Source organism: Canis lupus, chromosome 3 (genome assembly GCF_011100685.1).
Source record: "Canis lupus familiaris isolate Mischka breed German Shepherd chromosome 3, alternate assembly UU_Cfam_GSD_1.0, whole genome shotgun sequence".
NCBI classification, from domain to species: Eukaryota; Metazoa; Chordata; class Mammalia; order Carnivora; family Canidae; genus Canis; species Canis lupus.
The window spans coordinates 8,758,080-8,777,889 of record NC_049224.1 but is presented as its reverse complement, the minus strand read 5'-3'; the positions used below and the strand labels follow the sequence as shown (position 1 = coordinate 8,777,889).

The 19,810-nt window shown below is 38.0% G+C and overlaps 1 protein-coding gene across 1 annotated transcript in view; it reads right to left on the bottom strand.

Moving 5' to 3' along the window:
• SLCO4C1 (solute carrier organic anion transporter family member 4C1) overlaps positions 1-18,932 on the bottom strand; it is a 76,154-nt gene extending 57,222 nt beyond the window's left edge. The window contains exons 1-2 of the mRNA XM_038532243.1: positions 18,614-18,932; positions 14,697-14,960 (exon numbers count right to left, since the gene is read on the bottom strand). Coding sequence (XP_038388171.1) covers positions 14,697-14,960; positions 18,614-18,932 — 583 coding nt within the window. The remainder of the gene's footprint in view (positions 1-14,696; positions 14,961-18,613) is intronic.
• Positions 18,933-19,810: the final 878 nt, after the last annotated feature.

Sequence of the window (19,810 nt, the reverse complement as noted above, 5' to 3'; positions counted from 1 at the left end):
TACTAGCACTAATTCATTTCAAAACAGCAGTCATTTGGGGGCACCTGGGTGACTCGGTTGGGGTCAAACTCTTGGTTTCAGCTTGTGTTTTGGTCTCAAAGTGGTGAGACTGAGTGCTTGGCCATGAAGGTCCGCTTGGGATTCTCTCCCTGTGCCCCTCCCCCTGTTCTCTCCCTCTCTCTCTCTCTCTCTCTCTCTCTCAAATAAATAAAACCTTTAAAAAAAATAGCAGTCAGTTATAAGGAAAAACTTTAAGTCAAAATATTTTTTAAAGACAAATGCTAGAAAATATATATGGACTATTTTTTATGTATCAGCTAAGATTACAGTAGAAGACAGACAAAAGGGATAACTGACGGAAATTTAACATTTTTTTTTTTTCTAAAAGAGAGTTAAAGGAACAAACAGTAGGTGCCAGTATCCCTAGGCAATTACCAAAACAGTGCAAAAACTGTAGTGTAGGTAAAGGCACAGCGACTTCTGCACCAACTCTAGTGGGGAACAGAGCAGGGAAATAAGCTTCACAACCTCTTTCTTTCCAATAGGCAAACTCTCATTGGCTAAACCCAACTAGAAGCCAGGTGGCAAAAGTGCCAAGGCAATACAGTCCATGGGGTTTATTCTATTAAACAGGTTGATAAAACAAGATGATAAAATGATTGACAGACCTGAAAGGACAAACAGATCATATCCAGCATTGTCCATTTTTTTGTTTTTCTGGTAGCTTAGCATTCATTTTTAATCTTTGTCCAGATTGAAAACATCTCCAACACAAGAAATCCACAAGAACCTATCACCAAAACATCACCCTGGGGTAATGTCAATCCAGTTACTCTGCCACCTGAACCCAACGCTGAAATGTTGGTCATCACCAGTGGTCTTCATATAATGGGCAGAGGAAGACAAGAACAATGGGACAATTAACAAGCTCTGCAGTGCTTCCTTCCGTAGCTGGTCAGAAAGCCTGAGTTGACAAACATCGCTTGTTTCCCATCATCCAGGTTGTGTACCCTTTAGTACCTGCCTGTACCTCAACTGATCTGGGACTTTACACAGCATCTGCAAGTCTTCAGCTGCTTTATCTCTCTCTGGTTGCCATAGTTATCCTTTTAACAAGTACTATTGGGTGTGAGAGTGTTAAGAAGCACCCAAATGAATTCCCTCAGTCCAAAACACATTTTTTTTTTTTTTTTGGATACTGTATAGAAAGAAAGAACGCAATATCCCTTTAGTAATCTAATTTCAGCCAGTTCAGTGACCATCTTCTCTTCCTGTTGAGTATTTAAATAGTTCTTTAAAAATATAATTAGAGTCGTCTCAGCTTTAAGGGAATAATGACTGAGTTATCTGATGGAAGCTTTCATCCTGTGGGGACTAGGACTCAACAAGATCAAGGCAGAAAGCCAAAATTCTATAAATTTCTAAAAATTTCAATACAGAAGGAAGAGGCACTAGTCCCTTGCCACTTCCTAGCTCCTTACTCTATGCATTATAACTATAAAGGATGCAGAGTGGTTTCTGTCTTATTTAACATATATACCATGTTCTATAGGGAAGAGAATTTTATGCTGCAAATTATAATACAATGGACATCATTCCAACAAGTCAGTAGTTTCTGGGTTTAGGGCACACAGTAAGACACACAGATGAATTTCATAAAAAAGGACTTTCTTACTATACTTCTTTTGCTGCATGTAAGTTTCTTGGTCAGAAGTGATGTTGTATAGGATATAATAATGATGAATAGAGCATTTTGTAAGGCAAACAGTGTTGAGTGTTGGTAGAGGCTTTGGGGGCAATGAAAAGAAATTCACATCTGGAATATACAATTGAGTCAGGAGGATAATTTGCAACCAGGAAAGATACATTTTAACTGCCTTTGGGAATATTTGTTGCCCTGGAGAATACTGGCATATCAGAAGCTCTCAGAACTGGCCCCTATGGTTAAAAAATAAATCAGTCAATCTGTAGTGGGAATAGCTAGCGTAGTCTTGAGGAGGGAAAGGCATGTTTTTGAATCCATGCTTATGTCATTATGGCCACTTTTGACATGGTACAATTCCACAAGACACTGAGTGACATTCACTATCCAGACCATCTTTTCTTCCTGAGAACTTCTTCCACAAAGGATATACTCAAGTGAGCATTAACAAGTTGCAAAAACATCTTTACATTCATATACAAGGCAAGCAGAACAAGGAGCATGCAAATCTGAGATGCTTGCCTACCTAATTACTTGTGCTTTCCAAACCTACTTGTGGGGGGCTTTGGTTTCTGTCCATGGGACTTAGAATTTCCCCATTTATAACATGTCAACTCGGTCTCTGAAACTTACTTGGCAACCTTGCCTCTGAAGGGTAGCACAGCCACGTAGTTTCTATCCAGTACAAATTATATCCTACAAGTCTTTTTGAATTTGCAAAAAATAAGGGTTACCATAAGAATGTAAGATTCGGCACATGCGTGTGACTCAGTCCGTTAAGCGTCCAATTCTTGGTTTGGGCTCAGGTCATGATCTTGGGATTATGAGATCAAGCCCCGTACCAGGCTCCATACTCCACGCAGAGTCTGCTGGCGATTCTTTCCCTCTTCCTCTCCCTTTGCCCCCTCCCCACCTCACTCTCCGTGTATTACTTTCAAATAAATATATAAATAAATACATAAAATCTTTTTTTTAAGAGTATATGATGAATTAAATTTCATAGCAAAATATCCTGGATGTTAATTCAATTCATAAAAAAAAAAAAATGAAAAAGTAGCTACTGAAAATGATGAACAAATTATAACCCTGCATTCCTCCCCCAAAAATCAGTCTCATGTAGTAATAGTAGTACATAATATAAAAATTAAAATTAAAACCTGACAAATACAAAATATATATGCACTAAATATTATAGTAATAAAAATTTTTAAAGAAATTAAGAATAAGTGCCAAAAATGAATTTGAAATGTCAGAATATAACAGATTAATATGAAAAACAATGGACAGAAATCATAGACTAAAAACAGTAATAAATGAAATTTAAATGCTACATGAGGTCTACAAAATATGTTTCAGTTTGCAGTAACCAGAACTCTGTCACAAAAAACTGTATCCTGGAAAATTTCATATTTAGCAAATGTAATATATTTAGTTATTATGTCCTCTTCTTAATACCACGGAGTCTCTTAAAAACTCAAGCAGGTAAAATACTTTTTATTATAACAATTAACTGCTTTTACAACACTGAAATTGGAAACATGACCAGCTTGATAACAAAATGGAGATAATAGGAAATATAATCTACAAAAAAAAAAATGGCATGGCTACAGATAATTGTTCAAGAAATAAATGTTTTTCACATTATTCCCAGAGACTCCATGAGCAATTCAGTATTACTCAAGATCCTCAGAATTATTTCAATGAAGAAATCCTGTAAGTTTGTTTTTTTATTAACTTTTTGAAACAGTTCCTTCTTCCCATCTGCCCTCTTTTATGTGATGGGCTCTTCTGTGCCTTAGAGAGTGTCCCTCTCTATTCAACAAGTATCTACCAACTGTCTACCCAATGCCAGATAATATGCTGAACAATGATGCATTATCTCAACGCTGAAACTCTTTTTTTAAATAATACATTTTAACATGCTACAGAGCTTTATGGGACATTGCCTTTCTGACCTCTTCCAATAACTCAAATAACAGACAGTAATGACATTGTGAGTGGCCAGTGGGTCTGTGCAAAGTATTCTGGATGGAATGAAAGGGGATAGGATGATTAGAACTTTAGAGGTGGAAGAGACAACTGCTTCTCATCCAAATCATATAAAAGATAAAATTCAGAAGTCTTCTCTGAGCAACAAAGGTCAATTAAAACATACTGTGGCATGGAGAAAAACAAGGCTCTGGCCATACTCATTGTTAATACCCATTAAATGAATTAAGACGGTACCAAGCAAATACTTTTAATTGGAAAATGTAGCTTAGAGAGAAGTACCTAAGGGTATGGCTCTCCCATTAGTCCAATATGCTTAATTAAGTCCAGAGAGAGTCATGAGGTTAAGAAAGATAAGACATACAACAAAACTAGGAGTGTGGTAATTGGCACATATACCTGAAACAATTAGATAACAAGCTGGTTTTTAAAACAGTTATACTACCAAATGAACCACTAGCCTCTTCTCAGGAGAATATGACTGAATGAGTATGAAAATGACCATTAGCTCCCAAATTTCTATAGGTAAGAAATAGGCTACTACAGATTCTAACCATCCAAGGAGTATATTCTCCATTTGCCCTCTTCAAATATAGCCAAAGCCGATAAAAAAGTACCAACAGAGAACACTGAGACCCTCCCAAGAAGCAGGTTTACTCAAGGAACAAGCATAACATCTTCCTAGTGGGATCTCAGGATTTCTCTGAACTAGTGACTGCTATGTATTTTCCCCTTTCCAATCAGTCTGATTATTGTGACAAATACATTTCTTATGTGTTTGGATTATTAAAGGAAAAAAATTAGTGCTAGTACTAACAGGAATATAAAGAGAGTCAAAATTCAAAATATATCACAGATGAAAAACTTATTAACATTTAAAAAAATAGAAACCCATTAGGATCTAGTACTAGGTATAGAATTCTCAGACTTGACAACAAAAATGAAATCCATCAAAGGAAAAATTGATAAACTGAACTTCAAAATTAAAACTTTTGGTCTTGTGAAAAAACCCTGTTAAAAGTAAGATAAGCTACATATTAGATGAAAATATTTGCAAATCATCTATCTGACAAAGATCTAGGACTTAGAATACACAAGCAGCTTTCGAAATTCAACAGTAAAAATTAAACAATCTGGTTAGGAAATGGGCAAAAAACATGAACAGACATTACATCAAGGTTAAACAGATGGCAAATGAACACGAGCAAAGATGCTCAACATCATCAGATATCAGGAAAATGCAAGTTGAAGCCACAGTGAGATTTCTTTGCAATCTATCAGAATGGCTAAAATAAAAAATAATGACAGCACCAAAGGATGGCAAGGATGGGATCACTCATACTTTGCTGGTGGGCTATAAAATGGTATAGTCCCTCTGGAAAATAGTTTAACTGTTCTCAAAACAAAAACAAAAACAAAAACAAAAAAAACTGAACTATTACATGACCCAGTTGTTTTACTCCTGAGCATCCAACCTAGAGAAATGAGAACTATGTTCACACAAAAATCTGTACAAATGTGCATAACTTTATTTGTAACAGCCAAACAACAGATCAGCTAAGATGTCCTTTCATAGGTGAATTGTTAAACAAACCATGCATAATACATCCATAAAATGAACTACTTAGTAATTAGCAATAAAAAGGAATGAATAATTGATAAATACAACTCCGATGAGTTTTTAGAGAATTATTCTGAGTGAAAAAGCCAATTACAAAATGTTATATACTGCCCAATTACCAAAATATAGTAAAATCTTTAAATGTAACAATGTTAGCATGAGGTAATTTACAATAAAAAACTTTTTAAATATAAATACTCAACTTTATGAGAATGGTTAAAGTTTAAAATGGAATGTTATGCAAGAATAAGAATGCTCAAAGGTTACAAATTATACAAAATATTATATTAACTCTATAAGAAATAGGCATACTAAAAACATTAACAGTCTCAACATTGCTTTCCTTGAGAAAAAATAATGAATTGCTTTTTTCTCTATTTCTTAGTATTATCCAAATTGTCCGCAATGATCCATATGTCTTCTCCAACCAGAAAAATGTGTTAATAAAAACACAACAAAAGAGGGCTGATTAAATAGGCTATGTATAAAATGAATATAAAAGCATAAATATTTTGAAACTGTTTTTTAACATATAACCATGTCCAATATATATTCTTAAACAAAAAGTAGGTATCTAAAAATTCAAAATGATGTTTCCTTAGAATGTATATTTAAATGCATAATGTAAAAAAATAAATAAATGCATAATGTATAAATGTGATGTAAGATGTATAAATGTTGGTAAGAGTATGTGGATGTGAGTGTGCATGAGTATGTGTTAATGACTGTGTAATTTAAGTGTGTGTATAATATGTGACTATGAATATGTATATAAACATATATATACATTAAGAAGGCTAAACAATATCAGCAGTGGGTAATCCTAACTTGTGTTAGGAAAATTTACTTCCTTCCTTTCTAGTTGCATTTATGCCATTTTTCCCCTTTTATCCCATTTCTTTTTGGTTTTGTTTGGTTTTAATCTTCTGAAGGGCTTGCAAAGGATGTGCCATGTTTAAAAATAGATAAGAAATTAAGGATAAAGAAGCACTTTGACTACTTAAAAAATAATATTTTAGTATAGTATTTTGAGTAGATTCATTTAAGCTGAGCTATACCAAATTTTCTTACCACCTAAGAATATAGCTAAAACACTCCCTAAATATATTATTTTGGAAGTGTTGAGCCAGACTTTAGAGATTTACCAATATCAAGTGAAACTGACCAAAAAAAAAAAAGTATCATTTTGAAAAATTTTTAGTTGTTCATATGATTTTGTAACTATCACTGCTAATAACTAAACAAAACCAAGATAGTTTTTTGCTATCTTAAACAGTTCTCAAAAAAAAAAAAAAATTTTGAACCATTACATGACCCAGTTGTTTTACTCCTGTGCATCCAACGTAGAGAAATGAGAACTATGTTCACACAAAAATCTCCATTACTTAAATAGCCATTACTTAATAATCATGAGATTATTATTATTCATTGCTACCATTTAATGAGCATTTACCATGCACCAGGCACTACTTTATCACTGTATGTGTACAGTCTCCTATGAGGTAGGGGTTATTATCATCATCATAATTTATAGTAAAGCTTGTCCAGGGCCACATAGCTCTATCACACCGCATTCAAGTAAAAATTTAAATTCAGCTTTGTCTGACCCTAATATCCCTGCTCAACTGCTGCATACTTTTACTCAATGTGATGTGCTCATAGTATTAAAATAAAGGGAAAAATACATTAAAACACACAATGGCTAACTGATGCATTTTTAAGAACAGTGACTTAGAAAATAGAATTTCCTCATTTCTTTCTTGCCACAAACCACATTCTTACCAACCTTTCTGAGGAAGCGACAAAAAGCATTGCTTAATAATTACCTCCCATACAGTATACCAGTAAGACACAACTATGCCTCTGGTCGACTTGAATGCCTTATCAGAGCATTTCCTTTTATTTTATACATGAAAGCAAATAAAGGTAATCACTATCACTCTGCCATTTTAGCATCACCTTAGAAGCATGGTAGCTACACAGCGAAATCAACAGTTTAGCAAGCAATTAAGACAAAAAACAAAAGTAGAGTATCAAAGCATTGTGTTACTATTTCTGAATATGCTTCTCGTTTTAGCTTCCTTTTTCCACACTGCAAATTTTTCAGATCCCAAATCTCACCCATAAAGACCGTCAATGCTTTGCCTCTGATACCTCTGATAACACAATTCCCCCCAATTCAGTGGCCAATGAAAGAAAGAAAAAAAGAAAGAAGAAAAGAAAGAAAGAAAAAGAAAAAGAAAAAAAAGAAGGAAAAAGAAAAAGAAAAAGAAAAAAAAAAACTCCCCATTACTCTTTAGGCCCAGTTTATATTAAAATGTGAACAGAGCATCCAAACTGCCTCTATCTGACATTAACTACTCTACTGCCTTCTGTGGAAGGGAAGTCATTAGACTCCTACTATGCTTTCGCTGAAAGGATCCATTCATTCATTAATATATTTGACAACTCAACAAACCTTTGTTGAACACCTGCCATCAATCACAGGCTGTGCTAATGCTGGCCATAATGAAGTTTCTAAATTCAACACAGCCTTTCAAAACGACATAAGACAGCATGGAACAGAATTCCCAAAGCCTGTTCTCCAAAACACTTCTTTGGAGCAGAAAACATAAAGTGAGCAGTAGAAGCAGAGTAAAAGAGGCAAGTGTTAACAGTGGGGTCTTTTGGTACATATCACATCCTCTAGCTAAAGATTCACAAACTGCATCAACTTTTACAGAGATGCATCAGAGACACTTAACTTCCATTTTCCCAAACTCATTGAACCATGGAACATATTTTTAATATATGTTTAATAGCTTCAGAAAATGTGCTCTGCAGATCATACTTGGGAAATGCTGAGACATTATATTCCTTTGCTCAAGGGCATGCACTTATAAATCTCTATCTACAAATTATAGCTCTGAGCAGAAATGAGTTTGTGCTAACAAGTCACTGACACATGCTTTCCTACTTAATTTTCTCTCTTAGTTTCCTCTATTTTAGAAGCGTGGTCATTTGAAGTCCAACAAAACTGGCTACATTAAAGTATCTAGTATTCCATGACAGTTGTGAGACTTCTATTTTAAAGGAATTTATAAAGCAATAATCTTAAAATGAAAAGTAACCTCTTATGTGTCCACAGCTGAGACTTTACAAAAATAATTAAGCACCAATTTGGACATATGTTTCCTCAAATGGACTGATAAGATAACCTGGGTAGCTTTAAAAAAAATAATAAAATCCTGAGTCCTCCAGATTTGCTGAATCAGGATCCCCAAGGGGCATTAAATGATGGTAGCAAGCATCCAGGGTAACTCATATAATCCAGGAAATTTGGGGAAGACGAAAGTGCCTTGAATATTAAAAACTGTGCTAGTTTCATCTGGAGCACTGACTACCCCTAAAACTTAATTCTAGCTCTTTTATTGTATGTACAGAATTTATAACTCTTTTGAATCATTTGTTTTATTACATCATTGTATCTCTAAGATATCTTTTTGCTTTTTATTCATTTGTTATAATAAAATTGAAATATAAGAAAAATAAAACTGATTTTTTATAAGGAAGAAGTAATATTAAGCAAGAAGAACACTCAGAGGCTCAGTGAAATTAAAGTGCACTGTATTAAGTTAGCGATTGTAAAATTAGAAGATTCTTGGCCCTATGTCTTCTCCAATCTAGGCACGTATTCCATATTAAAAAAAATCCTTATGAAAGAAGATAAAATACAAAATAGTAACTAAAATTAAATCACATATTGAATCCCAAGCTAATTATTTTCCTAGCTCAACATTTTAATAGTCACCTTGCTTAGCAAACATCCTTTGGTACAGAATTCTTCCTGAAATACCAATCTAAAACATTAGAAATTTAATGTTGAAGCAAATGGAAAGTGTTGAGAGCTATCTTTTCCTAAGGGGAAGGAATGGAAAAGAGAAACGTGAAAATAATACAACTTAGGAAAAGTTATCCAATTATTGGTCAATAGGGAAAAAGAGTTTCACTGGACTTAGTAATTACTTCTCCATAATTTCTAAGTATTTACTAATGATCCCCACCCTCTCAAAGTCTCAAAGAGACAAAAAGATTATTGTCCATAACACCATTAAATTAACACTCATTTACAAGGAATTAAAAAGTGGTTGGATGAAAACAAAATGTTATGTGGTAAAGATCTACTTTTACATGTTTACAATACCTGAAAGTTATATTAAAACATGTTAAAACAAATTGATATATCAAAAGTGAATGTCAAATATTATTTACTTGAAAATATTTTATGACACTATTCTATTTTCAGGCTACCATATATAAAAATTAGTCCTGAGAAGCATTTCTCTCAATTTTAATTCTTCCTCTTTTTTGTAACCAATAACCACCAAAACTTCCTTTGATAACTGTTATTATCTCCAAAGTTAATCACCCCAACCCTTAGGTCATCATAAAAGTTTCCCTTAAAACAATACTTTCCTGAACCTACTTAAATTTATTTTTTACAGAATAGAAAATTCAAGCTATTTCAAACACACTTTTCTACCTTTTGCTGACTCTTGACCTCCTTTTGTGTTTTTCTCACACCTGTGGAAGTTATACATGCTTATCATATTTCACATTTTGTTTTCCTCTACTTACCAACTATATTATATTACCTTGATCTCCTCTTACAGAGATTTCATACAAACTGAGCCCTGACTTTTCTCAAGTTTAAACAACAACAAAAAAGCACATAAAGGAAAACACTCTCTCAATGTCCTTTTCAAATTAAATTACATGTACGATTTCAACTAATAAAATGATTTGTTAGTGTGAGGCTCTTTGGGTTATTTATTTTATATTACCTAACAAGATTGTACATGCCCTTGTTTCTAATTTATTTACAGAAAGTTTTCAACTCCTTTGTTTCCTTTTCCCACTGATCTCCAGTTTTCTTACACACTCTTCTTAGACTTGAACAAATCACTAAGAATTTTAGTTATAGAGTCTAAAATATGCAAAGGTGGATTAAGTTTTTGAACAGACAAGTTATTATTATTTTTAAAGATTTTATTTATGTATTTGAGAAAGAGAGTTGAGGGGGAGGGAGTAGAGAGGGAGAGGGGCAGAGGAAGAAGTACACTCTCTACTGAGCAAGGAGTTGGATGTGGGGCTAGATCTCAGGATTCTGGGATCATGACCTGAGCTGAAGGCAGACGCTTAACCGACTGAGCCACGCAGGCATCCCATGTAATTATGTTTTTAAGAAAAGTACAGATTATTATAATGGCTATTTAAAATTGGGGGAAATGGTTTAAATTCATAAAAAAATCATGCAATATGTAAACACTTCAAAATGAATAAATTCATAAAAATATTGAAACTGTTCAATGTAGTTAATAAACCTATGAGAAATAAAAATTTAAAAACATTAAACAAAGCATAAAAACTACAGTTAGTTTTAGCTATTATTGAACTCTCTATGAAATCAGTATGAATCATTCACTTCACCGCTTGTCCTAAGGTTCTACATTGTAAAAGCAGGTATTTATGATATTTAGGATTCCTTCTGTTTCCAAATACCTGGGTTCCTTTCCTTTAGATATGTAATGTGGTTTCAGTCCTGAGTTTTGTATCTACTACATTGTAAATACCTACATATTAAAGAAAACCTTCAAGGGAAAAAAATGCAAAAATTCAAAACAGCAACAAGGCATTTTTACATATTGACTCTGAGAGTACCATCGCTTCCTAAAAGTCAATGTGGCATTATCTACCAAAAATTAGAATGAGGAAGCCCTTCAAACCCAATTTGAGCGCTTCTAGGAATGAAAACTAAAGAGTAACTCGCACACTTATATAAACATGTTATGTTCAAAAACATATATTATAACATATATATAATACGCAGTTCACACTAATTCCAAACCTGATTTCTCAACTTCCACCACTAATGCCATTCTTCTACATTCTAGTGAATGGCCCCAGCTGGTCAAGCCAAAGACCAAGGAGTCATTAATCACTCCTCTTCTGTAATCAATCTACCAAAAAGTCCTATCTCTTTGTCCTTGAAAATATATTGAGAATCAGTCACTCCTTTAGATCCATACTGATACCAACCCAGTCTAACCACCTTTATCTCTCACCTGGACTCTAGTAAAAAAAAAAAAAAAAAAAAAAAAAAAACCTCCTAGCTGATTTTCTTCCATTTACTCTCATTCTTCAGAACAAAAGAAGCTAAAATGATCATTCTGAAACATAAGATCATGCACTTTCCTATGGAAAACTTTCTCTTTCTCTGGGCTCCTGGGCGGCTCAGTTCATTAAGTATCTGCCTTCTGCTCAGGTCATGATCTTGGGGTCCTGGGAAGAGCCCTGCATAGTAGTAGTCAGTAGTTGAGCTCCCTGTTCAGTGGGGAGTCTGCTTCTCCCTCTCCCTCGGCCCACTCTCCACACACACACACACACCCACCGCCGATCATGTGCTTCCTGCCCTCTCTCAAATAAAAAAAATCTTTTTTAAAAAATAAAAGGAAAACTTTCTCATGACTTCCCACTGCACTTGAAAATCTTAATCCCTCATGCTGGTGTCTACCTATCTCTCTAAATTCATCTCATGCCGTGTCGTCCCTTTGCTTTGGTCATGCTGGCCAAAGTGATGATTCCTAAAACCTACCAAGCTCTTTCCTCCTCCAAGGCCCTATATTATGTTTTTCTCCAGCCTGGAAAGCATCTTTGAAAAGTGGGTCCTCGTTATCCAGTTATTATCACAACGGCCTTCCTTTGTCTATGTATCTTCCCTTTTATACCCTATTACTCCATATTATTTGTTCCCTTAATCTTCAAATATCTTGTTTATTTGCTTATCAACTTTGTATTTCTTCCCACTACTGCATAAAATCCTAATGGCATGGAACTGTTTTATTAATTTGTTTTATTACACATGTACGGTCTGTATCAATAAATATTCATTGCATGAGTTTTGATTTCCATTTGCCGATGATAAGCTATTATTTAAATTATGAGTCTAATGTAGACTAAAAACCTCACATATTAGCCAATCCCTCTATCTAATCTACTTCAAGTAAAATAATAAAAAATATCACTAAGACATATCAAATGGAACTTGATGAAAACTTGCAGAGTACACCATAATGTACTAAAAGTTTGTGACCTGGTTTTAGCAATCTTCTTGGCTTTATCTCTAGCCCCCTCCCACACACCTTAATTTGTGGTCATTTCCCATTGGGAAATAGAAATTGTTCAGATTAGCTGCAATTCAAAGTGTGTACAGCAAAGACATGAAGCTAGGAAGATTGCTGAAGGAAGATCAGCTTTAGTACTCGAACAGGTGTTATGTTCTTGGTTAGAGAGTCAGAGATTTTATCAAAGCTCATATAGTTAAAGAACAAGTAGGGCATCTGATCAACTGCAAGAGTGAGGACTTTGATTTAGTACAAAGATTACCACGTAAATGCTACAAACACGGTATTTTCGCTATTATGGAATTGGTATCATGTTTCTTATGTGACAGACTCAAGTTTAGATTTTACTTTACTGTTGAATTCCAGAGGTGTCTTACTAAAACCTAGTGTGCCTTGTTCCTAAAACTACCTCCAGTGAAATTATGTGACATTGGCCTGACACTGGCCTTATCTAAGATCTTGTCGATCTTAGATAATGTACTAGAATCTATAGAAGTGATCTTTCCACTGATAACATACTTTCCTTATCTCATGTACTCCAAAGTCTACCACACTTTGAAAACACCCTCTATTGGAAAATAAATAAATAAATAAATAAATAAATAAATAAATAAACCTCTATTGGTCCTATTTGCTTGCATATTCTATTTCTATTTCCAAAATAAAGTCAGCTTACTTAATAAGCATACTCCCAAAACCACGCTGCATAATTGTTAAAAATATTATTGTTAAGTTGTTAAAAATATTTTCCTATTTGTTGTCATTCTATAATTTGGAAGTTGGTCTTAGGAATGTTAACACTTTAGGGGCACCTGGGCATCTGCCTTTGGCTCAGGTCGTGATCCCATGATCCCAGGGTCCTGGGATCAAGTCCCACATCAGGCTCCTCCCAGGGAACCTGCTTTTCCCTCTGCCCATGTCTCTGCCACTCTTTCTGTCTCTCTCATGAGTAAATAAATAAAATCTTTAAATAAAAAGGAATGTTAACACATTAATATGTGGAGGCCAAGAAAAATTAAGGCCATCCCACCTAAAGTTTAGCATTAGCACAAGTACAGCCATCTTAGGCCCCTGTGAATAAGAGCTGAACTTTAAGGGGAAAAAGTGCAGAATGTCCTCAATGTCCTCGGCAGGTAATCCCTTATCAGAAAGACAACAGAGCCCAGGCCCATGGTAGAAAGTCCCATCTTAGAATTCTTCCATCCCTTCTGGAAATCCCCTAGACCAGGCTATAAAAAACCCAGCTGTAACCCACTTCGGGGTCCAACTCCCTGCTCCGCTGTGTCGGATATACTTGGACCCAAGCTCGAGCTTGTAAATAAACCCTCGTGTGTTTGCATCGGTGTCGGCTCCTTGGTGGTTTCTCGGATTTGCGATCTTGGGCACAACAAATATTAATTTTCAATATTAAAACTCACAAATGTAACAACCTTAACCTTTTAAAAAGAATGCCTATATTGCGGCAGGCCTCAATTCTCCTTTCTTCTTACCCTAAGCCTTTTTCTTCACTTACCTAACTCCTGAAAAGTTCATTTTATAGCTCTCTTTTTCTCAATATTTGCTATTAATAGTCCCAGGAAAGACAATAAAAATGTTAAGGACTTCATTAGCATATCTCTCTGGCTCTATGTAATTGTTTTCCCATTAAAAATGATTCTTTGGCAGGGAGGAGGAGTAGAAATACAGTCAAATTTCCTTTTGAGCCTTTGAATAATGTACTTCTCAACTAACCAGAGCAACACATTAGATAACTCATGAAGTTCTGAGTCTCTAAACTACAGTCATAAGTACAGCTAGCTTCAGTTCCTAGAGAAAGCTTCAGTTCTCCTATAAATTTCACCTCTCTTTAACTCAGGAATCAGGAATCAACATGTCCAGGGGCAGACCTGTAAGCTCAGCAAATAAAACCACAAAGGGGAAGTCTATAGGTCTTAGAACCCCAATGAGGTTACAAGCACAAACAAAATCGATCATTGCTTTTTGAGGAGGACTGCGTAATTTGGGGAGTGAGTATCAAAGGATTAATAATGCGAATAAATTCTGAATAATGAATTCTCTGTAATCTCCTATTTTACACAATTCACATCAAAACAAAGCAGTAAGCAGTGGAGGAGACGAAATCCGTACCCTACTTACCTGTACAAAGTAGTTGGAATACAGAGTTAAAAGCCTTATTTTACAATACTTCTTAAATTAAAACAAAAACACAACAGGAACTTACCTTCAAAAAAGGACCCCAATTGGTATCTTCCACTAAAAAATTTTGGCATTGAAAATACAAGGGCTCCCAGTCCTATCATAAAGGATGCAAATGCAAGCCATCTTGGTTTGTGTCCTCTTTCACCAAAGAATGACACAAATAAAGATAACAAACAGAACGAGATATCATAGCTTGATGATATCAGGCCCGTCAGAGAACTCTTCATTTCATAGCGCTTCTCAATAGTGGAAATGCTAATATTTACGAGGCCGTTTACTACAACACCTAAAAAGAGAGAAAAGAAAACATAAGTGGGTGATTTTTATTAACTTTATCATATGGGTTACAATTTTTAACACAGCATACTAACGTTTGGTTGCGACTGAAGTTTGGCTATGAATTTATTTTGACTTTTTTTGTTGTTAATGTACCAATTCTGAAAGTCTCAAAGTTTCAAGGCTAGCAATGCAAACATACTTCCTTAAAAATCAGTTTGCTTTTAAATGGTATACTTGTGAATTTTCAAGTGTCCATAAAATCGACGCTTACCACATACTAAATTGTAGCTAAGTTCATTTTTTCTCTATATGACAAATAAAAAATCATGAAGCCAGTTCACTAGAGAGACTCCAAGAGTAGCATACTCTCATAGACCTCACCCAGAAGAGTATAAAAAGTTCAAGGGACTCAAGAGGTCATTAAAGTAATGCCCAATTGTGTCCCAGGTTGTTCAATTATTTTAAACAATTTTTTTTAATTATTTATTTATTTATGATAGTCACGCAGAGAGAGAGAGAGAGAGGCAGAGAGAGAAGCAGGCTCCATGCACTGGGAGCCTGACGTGGGATTCGATCCCGGGTCTCCAGGATCGCGCCCTGGGCCAAAGGCAGGCGCCAAACCACTGCGCCACCCAGGGATCCCAGGTTGTTCAATTATTAAACATGTTTATATATAACTAGAAATGCTTCACTTAGTCTTATGAAAGGTGAAATTGAGCTCTCACACCTCTTTTCCTCTAACACTTTTATAGACATGAAAATTATAGTTTAAAAGATCTGAGAGCAAAAATAAACACACGCTATCTAAGAGTCATTTCAACCACTGGCAGTCTAAATCATATGCAAAAAAAATTTAAAAATATACACTTCATTGCTAATTACAACTCTGATGGAAAATACAAGGTACACAAGAAAAAGCTGGAAATCTAATTGTGAGTGGCTTAACAAAAATATCTCCTCCATTAAATTTACAGGAGTTTAAACATCATTATAAATTGAAAATAAAAAGCATTGGATCAAAATACAGTTTTTAACTAGTTACCCATTTACTTAAGAAGATATCATGCATTTTCATTCATTCCTTAACAGAGTACACACAAGCCATGATTTCTACATCCTCTTTAAACTTTGCTTTATCAAGATTGTAACTGGAAATATATGTCAAGAAAATTGATATAATAAATTCTAAAAGTCCTAACATGATTTTACTTTTTTTTTCATGATTTTACTTGTATGCCAGTTTAATAAGTCAAAAGCCAATTTGCAATTCTTGAGATTTAAAAGTGTCTAATGTACCTGGGAATGGCATGCTTATGAGATAAATTTACCTAAGATTATGAAAATTTTCCCATCCAAAAATCACCTCCTCCCCCCCCAAAAAAAAATCAACTCTCCAACACACTTGCTATACTGATTAAAGGTCCGTCATGAAAAACTCAGTTATGATAAAACTTCTCTAAGTAAACTTATAAACTCTTGGTGGGGGGGGGGGGATAGCATTATAAGCCTAAGCATACCACTCTGAATTCTATGTTACAGAAGTTCTAAGAACTCTCCCTTTTAAAAAGGAATTTCATGAAATATTGCATACTACATGTCTCTATTGTACATATATGAAAATAGGACGCACGTTAGAAGGTAAGGTGCTAAGAGAAATCCTGTTTATCTTTGAGAAATTCTGAGTTAAGTAAACTACCCTGACACGTTTGGGGTTTTTGTTTTTCCCCAATCAAATGCTTCTTAATATACCATGGAAATGGACCTCCCAAGGATCATGTCTGAGAAACGTGGTAATGATCCAAACTTAAATGGTAATAATTCAACTTTAAACTGAAACAAGAACTTATTGGGTCACCTTCATCTAGGATTATGCTTCTTAAATTGGGAGCCTCTGGGTAGATGCAGCTAGTGGCTAAGGGGCACAGTTTTCTAGGAGTGCCAATAACCTTTGCTAATAATCTTATTTTATATTACATGGAAGTGCTCTGGAACAAATCATGTATTCTGGAACACAGAAATTTCAGAATATGTTTTAAGGTAAGACAAAGTTTACTTGTGTCCAACTTCTTTGAAATTTGCATTCCTTTGGCACTGAAATGTCTCACCACAGATTTTGGACAACTAAGACCAAGGCATTGAGAGAAGGCGAACTTGCGTGGGGACCAAAGAGGTGGAAAGGGAAATAACTTCTTGGCTCAAAGCAATTGTTGGCAGAAGAGCTGCAGTTGACTTGCAACCAACGTTAACTTCCTTAACACCTATATGTGCAATAGCGAGGGGCCCTGAGTAAGGGGAGCAGGAATAAGAAGAGAGAGAATGTATTTAGATTTACTCTTCTGTTAATCTTTTAAAAAGAGCGTCTCCAAAAAATAATAAAATAAAATAAAATAAAATAATGAAATAAAATATAAAGTAAAATAAAATAAAATAATAAAATATAAAATAAAATAAAATAAAATAAAATAAAATAAAATAAAATAAAATAAAATAAAATAAAATAAAATAAAATAAAAAAATAAAATAAAATGGGCATCTCCAACTCCTCCCTCTCCCCAAAACTATTTCCCGGATGACTTTTCTTCCAATCGGCTCTGGGTAGCCTCTTTAACCAAATACTTTGAAACTAGGATTCCACTGACCCAAGAAAACCTACAGGCCATCAGATTCTGAGTTGCAGCATTTATTTCCTTCAGGGTGCTCCATCTGGTACCCCCTCTCCTCGGGTCTGTCACCTTAGGCCAACTGCCCATTTCTTTCTTTGATCCCGTGCATCAGGCAACTCAGCAACACCTGCACCTTCTCCAGGCTTTCTTTCCCGGGAGCCGCTCCTCCTCTACCACTCACTCCTCCAAACCCAGGTGTAGACCGCAAACTCCCAAGGGTATAAACGTGGACTTTATCCGTCACTCCCAAGGGACCCTAAGGAGCTCCCGGAACAAAACAGATCCTGCCCGGCTCCTCCGCGTTTCAGAAGCCTCGCCTTTCCGCGAGGTCTGCAGCCTCTGCTTGAACATCCCGGGGCTGCACCTGCACCTGCACCTGCACCTGCACCTACGCTCACGCCTCAACCTAAACACACTCGCGAAGCACGAACGCTGCCCCCGAGCCCCTTCCCCAACTACCCTACGCCCCCTGCAAATTGACCCTTCCTTTCCAGAAACAATAGATTTACACACACACCCAAAATAAGTAAATAAACGAATATCCCTTTAGCGAGGAGTTTTAGCTAAATCGATAGGCGGCCGTCGCACAGAACGGTTACCCCAAGTGTAAACCGACCATTCCCAAGCCGAGGCTCCGGTAATTTCGACCTTCCTGGAAGGAATCGAATCGGGGAAACTGAGGTAGAACAGAAACGCAAAAAGGGGAAAAAAAAAAAAAAAAAAGTCGTACGGCCAGTGTGAAAAGTCGCTACTGAGGAAGAGCTGCCCCGCTGGCGCCCCGCCCGCTGCACTTCGGTGGCCGGCGGCCGCAGGTCCCCAGTCGGGGCTGCCGCGCACCTGCCCCCTCCCCGCGCACCTGCCCCCCGTGCACCTGCCCCCCGCCCCCGCGCACCTGCCGCGCGCCCCGCACCTGCCCCGCGCTCCTGCCCTCGCGGACCTGCGCCCCGCGCGCCCCCTCGCCCCGCCGCGCCCCTCGCCCCGCCGGCGCCCGCACCACCTTGCGTGAGGGCCAGGAGGCAGTAGTAGAGCAGGAAGCCCGGAGGCGTGTTGCAGCGCTGGAGGCTCCGCGGCTGCAAGTCCCCGCACCCGCACGGCCCCTCCTCAAACTCGGCCGGCGGCTCGGGCCCGGGCGCCTCTCGGGAGGCACGGGGGCCGGCGGCCGGCGACGGGGGCCCCGGGGGCGGCGCGGTCGGCGGCCGGGCGGTGGGCGACAGGTCCGACACCTCCACGTGGGAGGGCGACGCCAGCGGGCGGCGCGGGGGCTCCGGGCTGGAGGCGACGAAAGCCGGGTTCTCGATGCCTCCGCCGCCCTGCATGGTCGCGCCGCGCTCTCCGCGGCCCCGCGCGTCGGGGCGCCCGAGACACCGGGCCGCTGGCTCCGCCCCCGCGCAGGTGGCAGCGCCCCCCTGCGGGCCCCGCCCCGCCCCCAGGCCCCGCCCCCCGACCTAGGCCCCGCCCCAGGCCCCGCCCCCGACCTAGGCCCCGCCCCCGCCCCGAGCTCGGCCCCGCCCCCGTCCCCCGCCCGCAGTCCGCGGGCCTCCAGAGCCCCCTCCGGTGCCGCCGTTGCCCCGGGAGGTCCTTCCAGAAGCTGTCCCGCGGGTCCTCTTGGCGGGCCACCGAGCCGGACTGGCGCTGCGCCGCCCGGAATCCCGCGCCCCGGCTGCAGTGCTGGGGACTGGGAGGGAGCTCCCCCGTCATCCTCCCTGGAAACAGAAATCCCCACCCGCCACCTCGCATTCCCGGGGTCCCGGACCTCGCAGCGTCGGCCGGTCTGACGTGACTACCCCGAAACTGAAGATCCAGAAATTCTGAATCTCCAAAAGCCCCACGTACAGGGTATGCTTTCGGATGTAGACTGCATAGCTTAAGGTCAGCAAAGCTGATGTTCATGTGATCATGGCTACCTGTGGACTATATTTAAAAACACACGCTGGGAACAACCTAACACCGTTAGGCAGTAGTTACAATTCACTCGTTCTTTCACTCATTCATTCATCAAAAAATGGTAGATCAGGGAGGGGCGCCTGGGTGGCTCAGTCCTGGGGTGGGCCTTTGGACTCAGGTCATGATGTCAGGGTCCTGGAATCAAGCCTCAGGTCGGGCTCCCTCCCTGCCCGGCGGGAAGTCCGCTCCTCCCTCTCCCTCTTGTGCTCTCCGGCTCTCTCTAATAAAAAAATAAATAAATTTTTTAGAT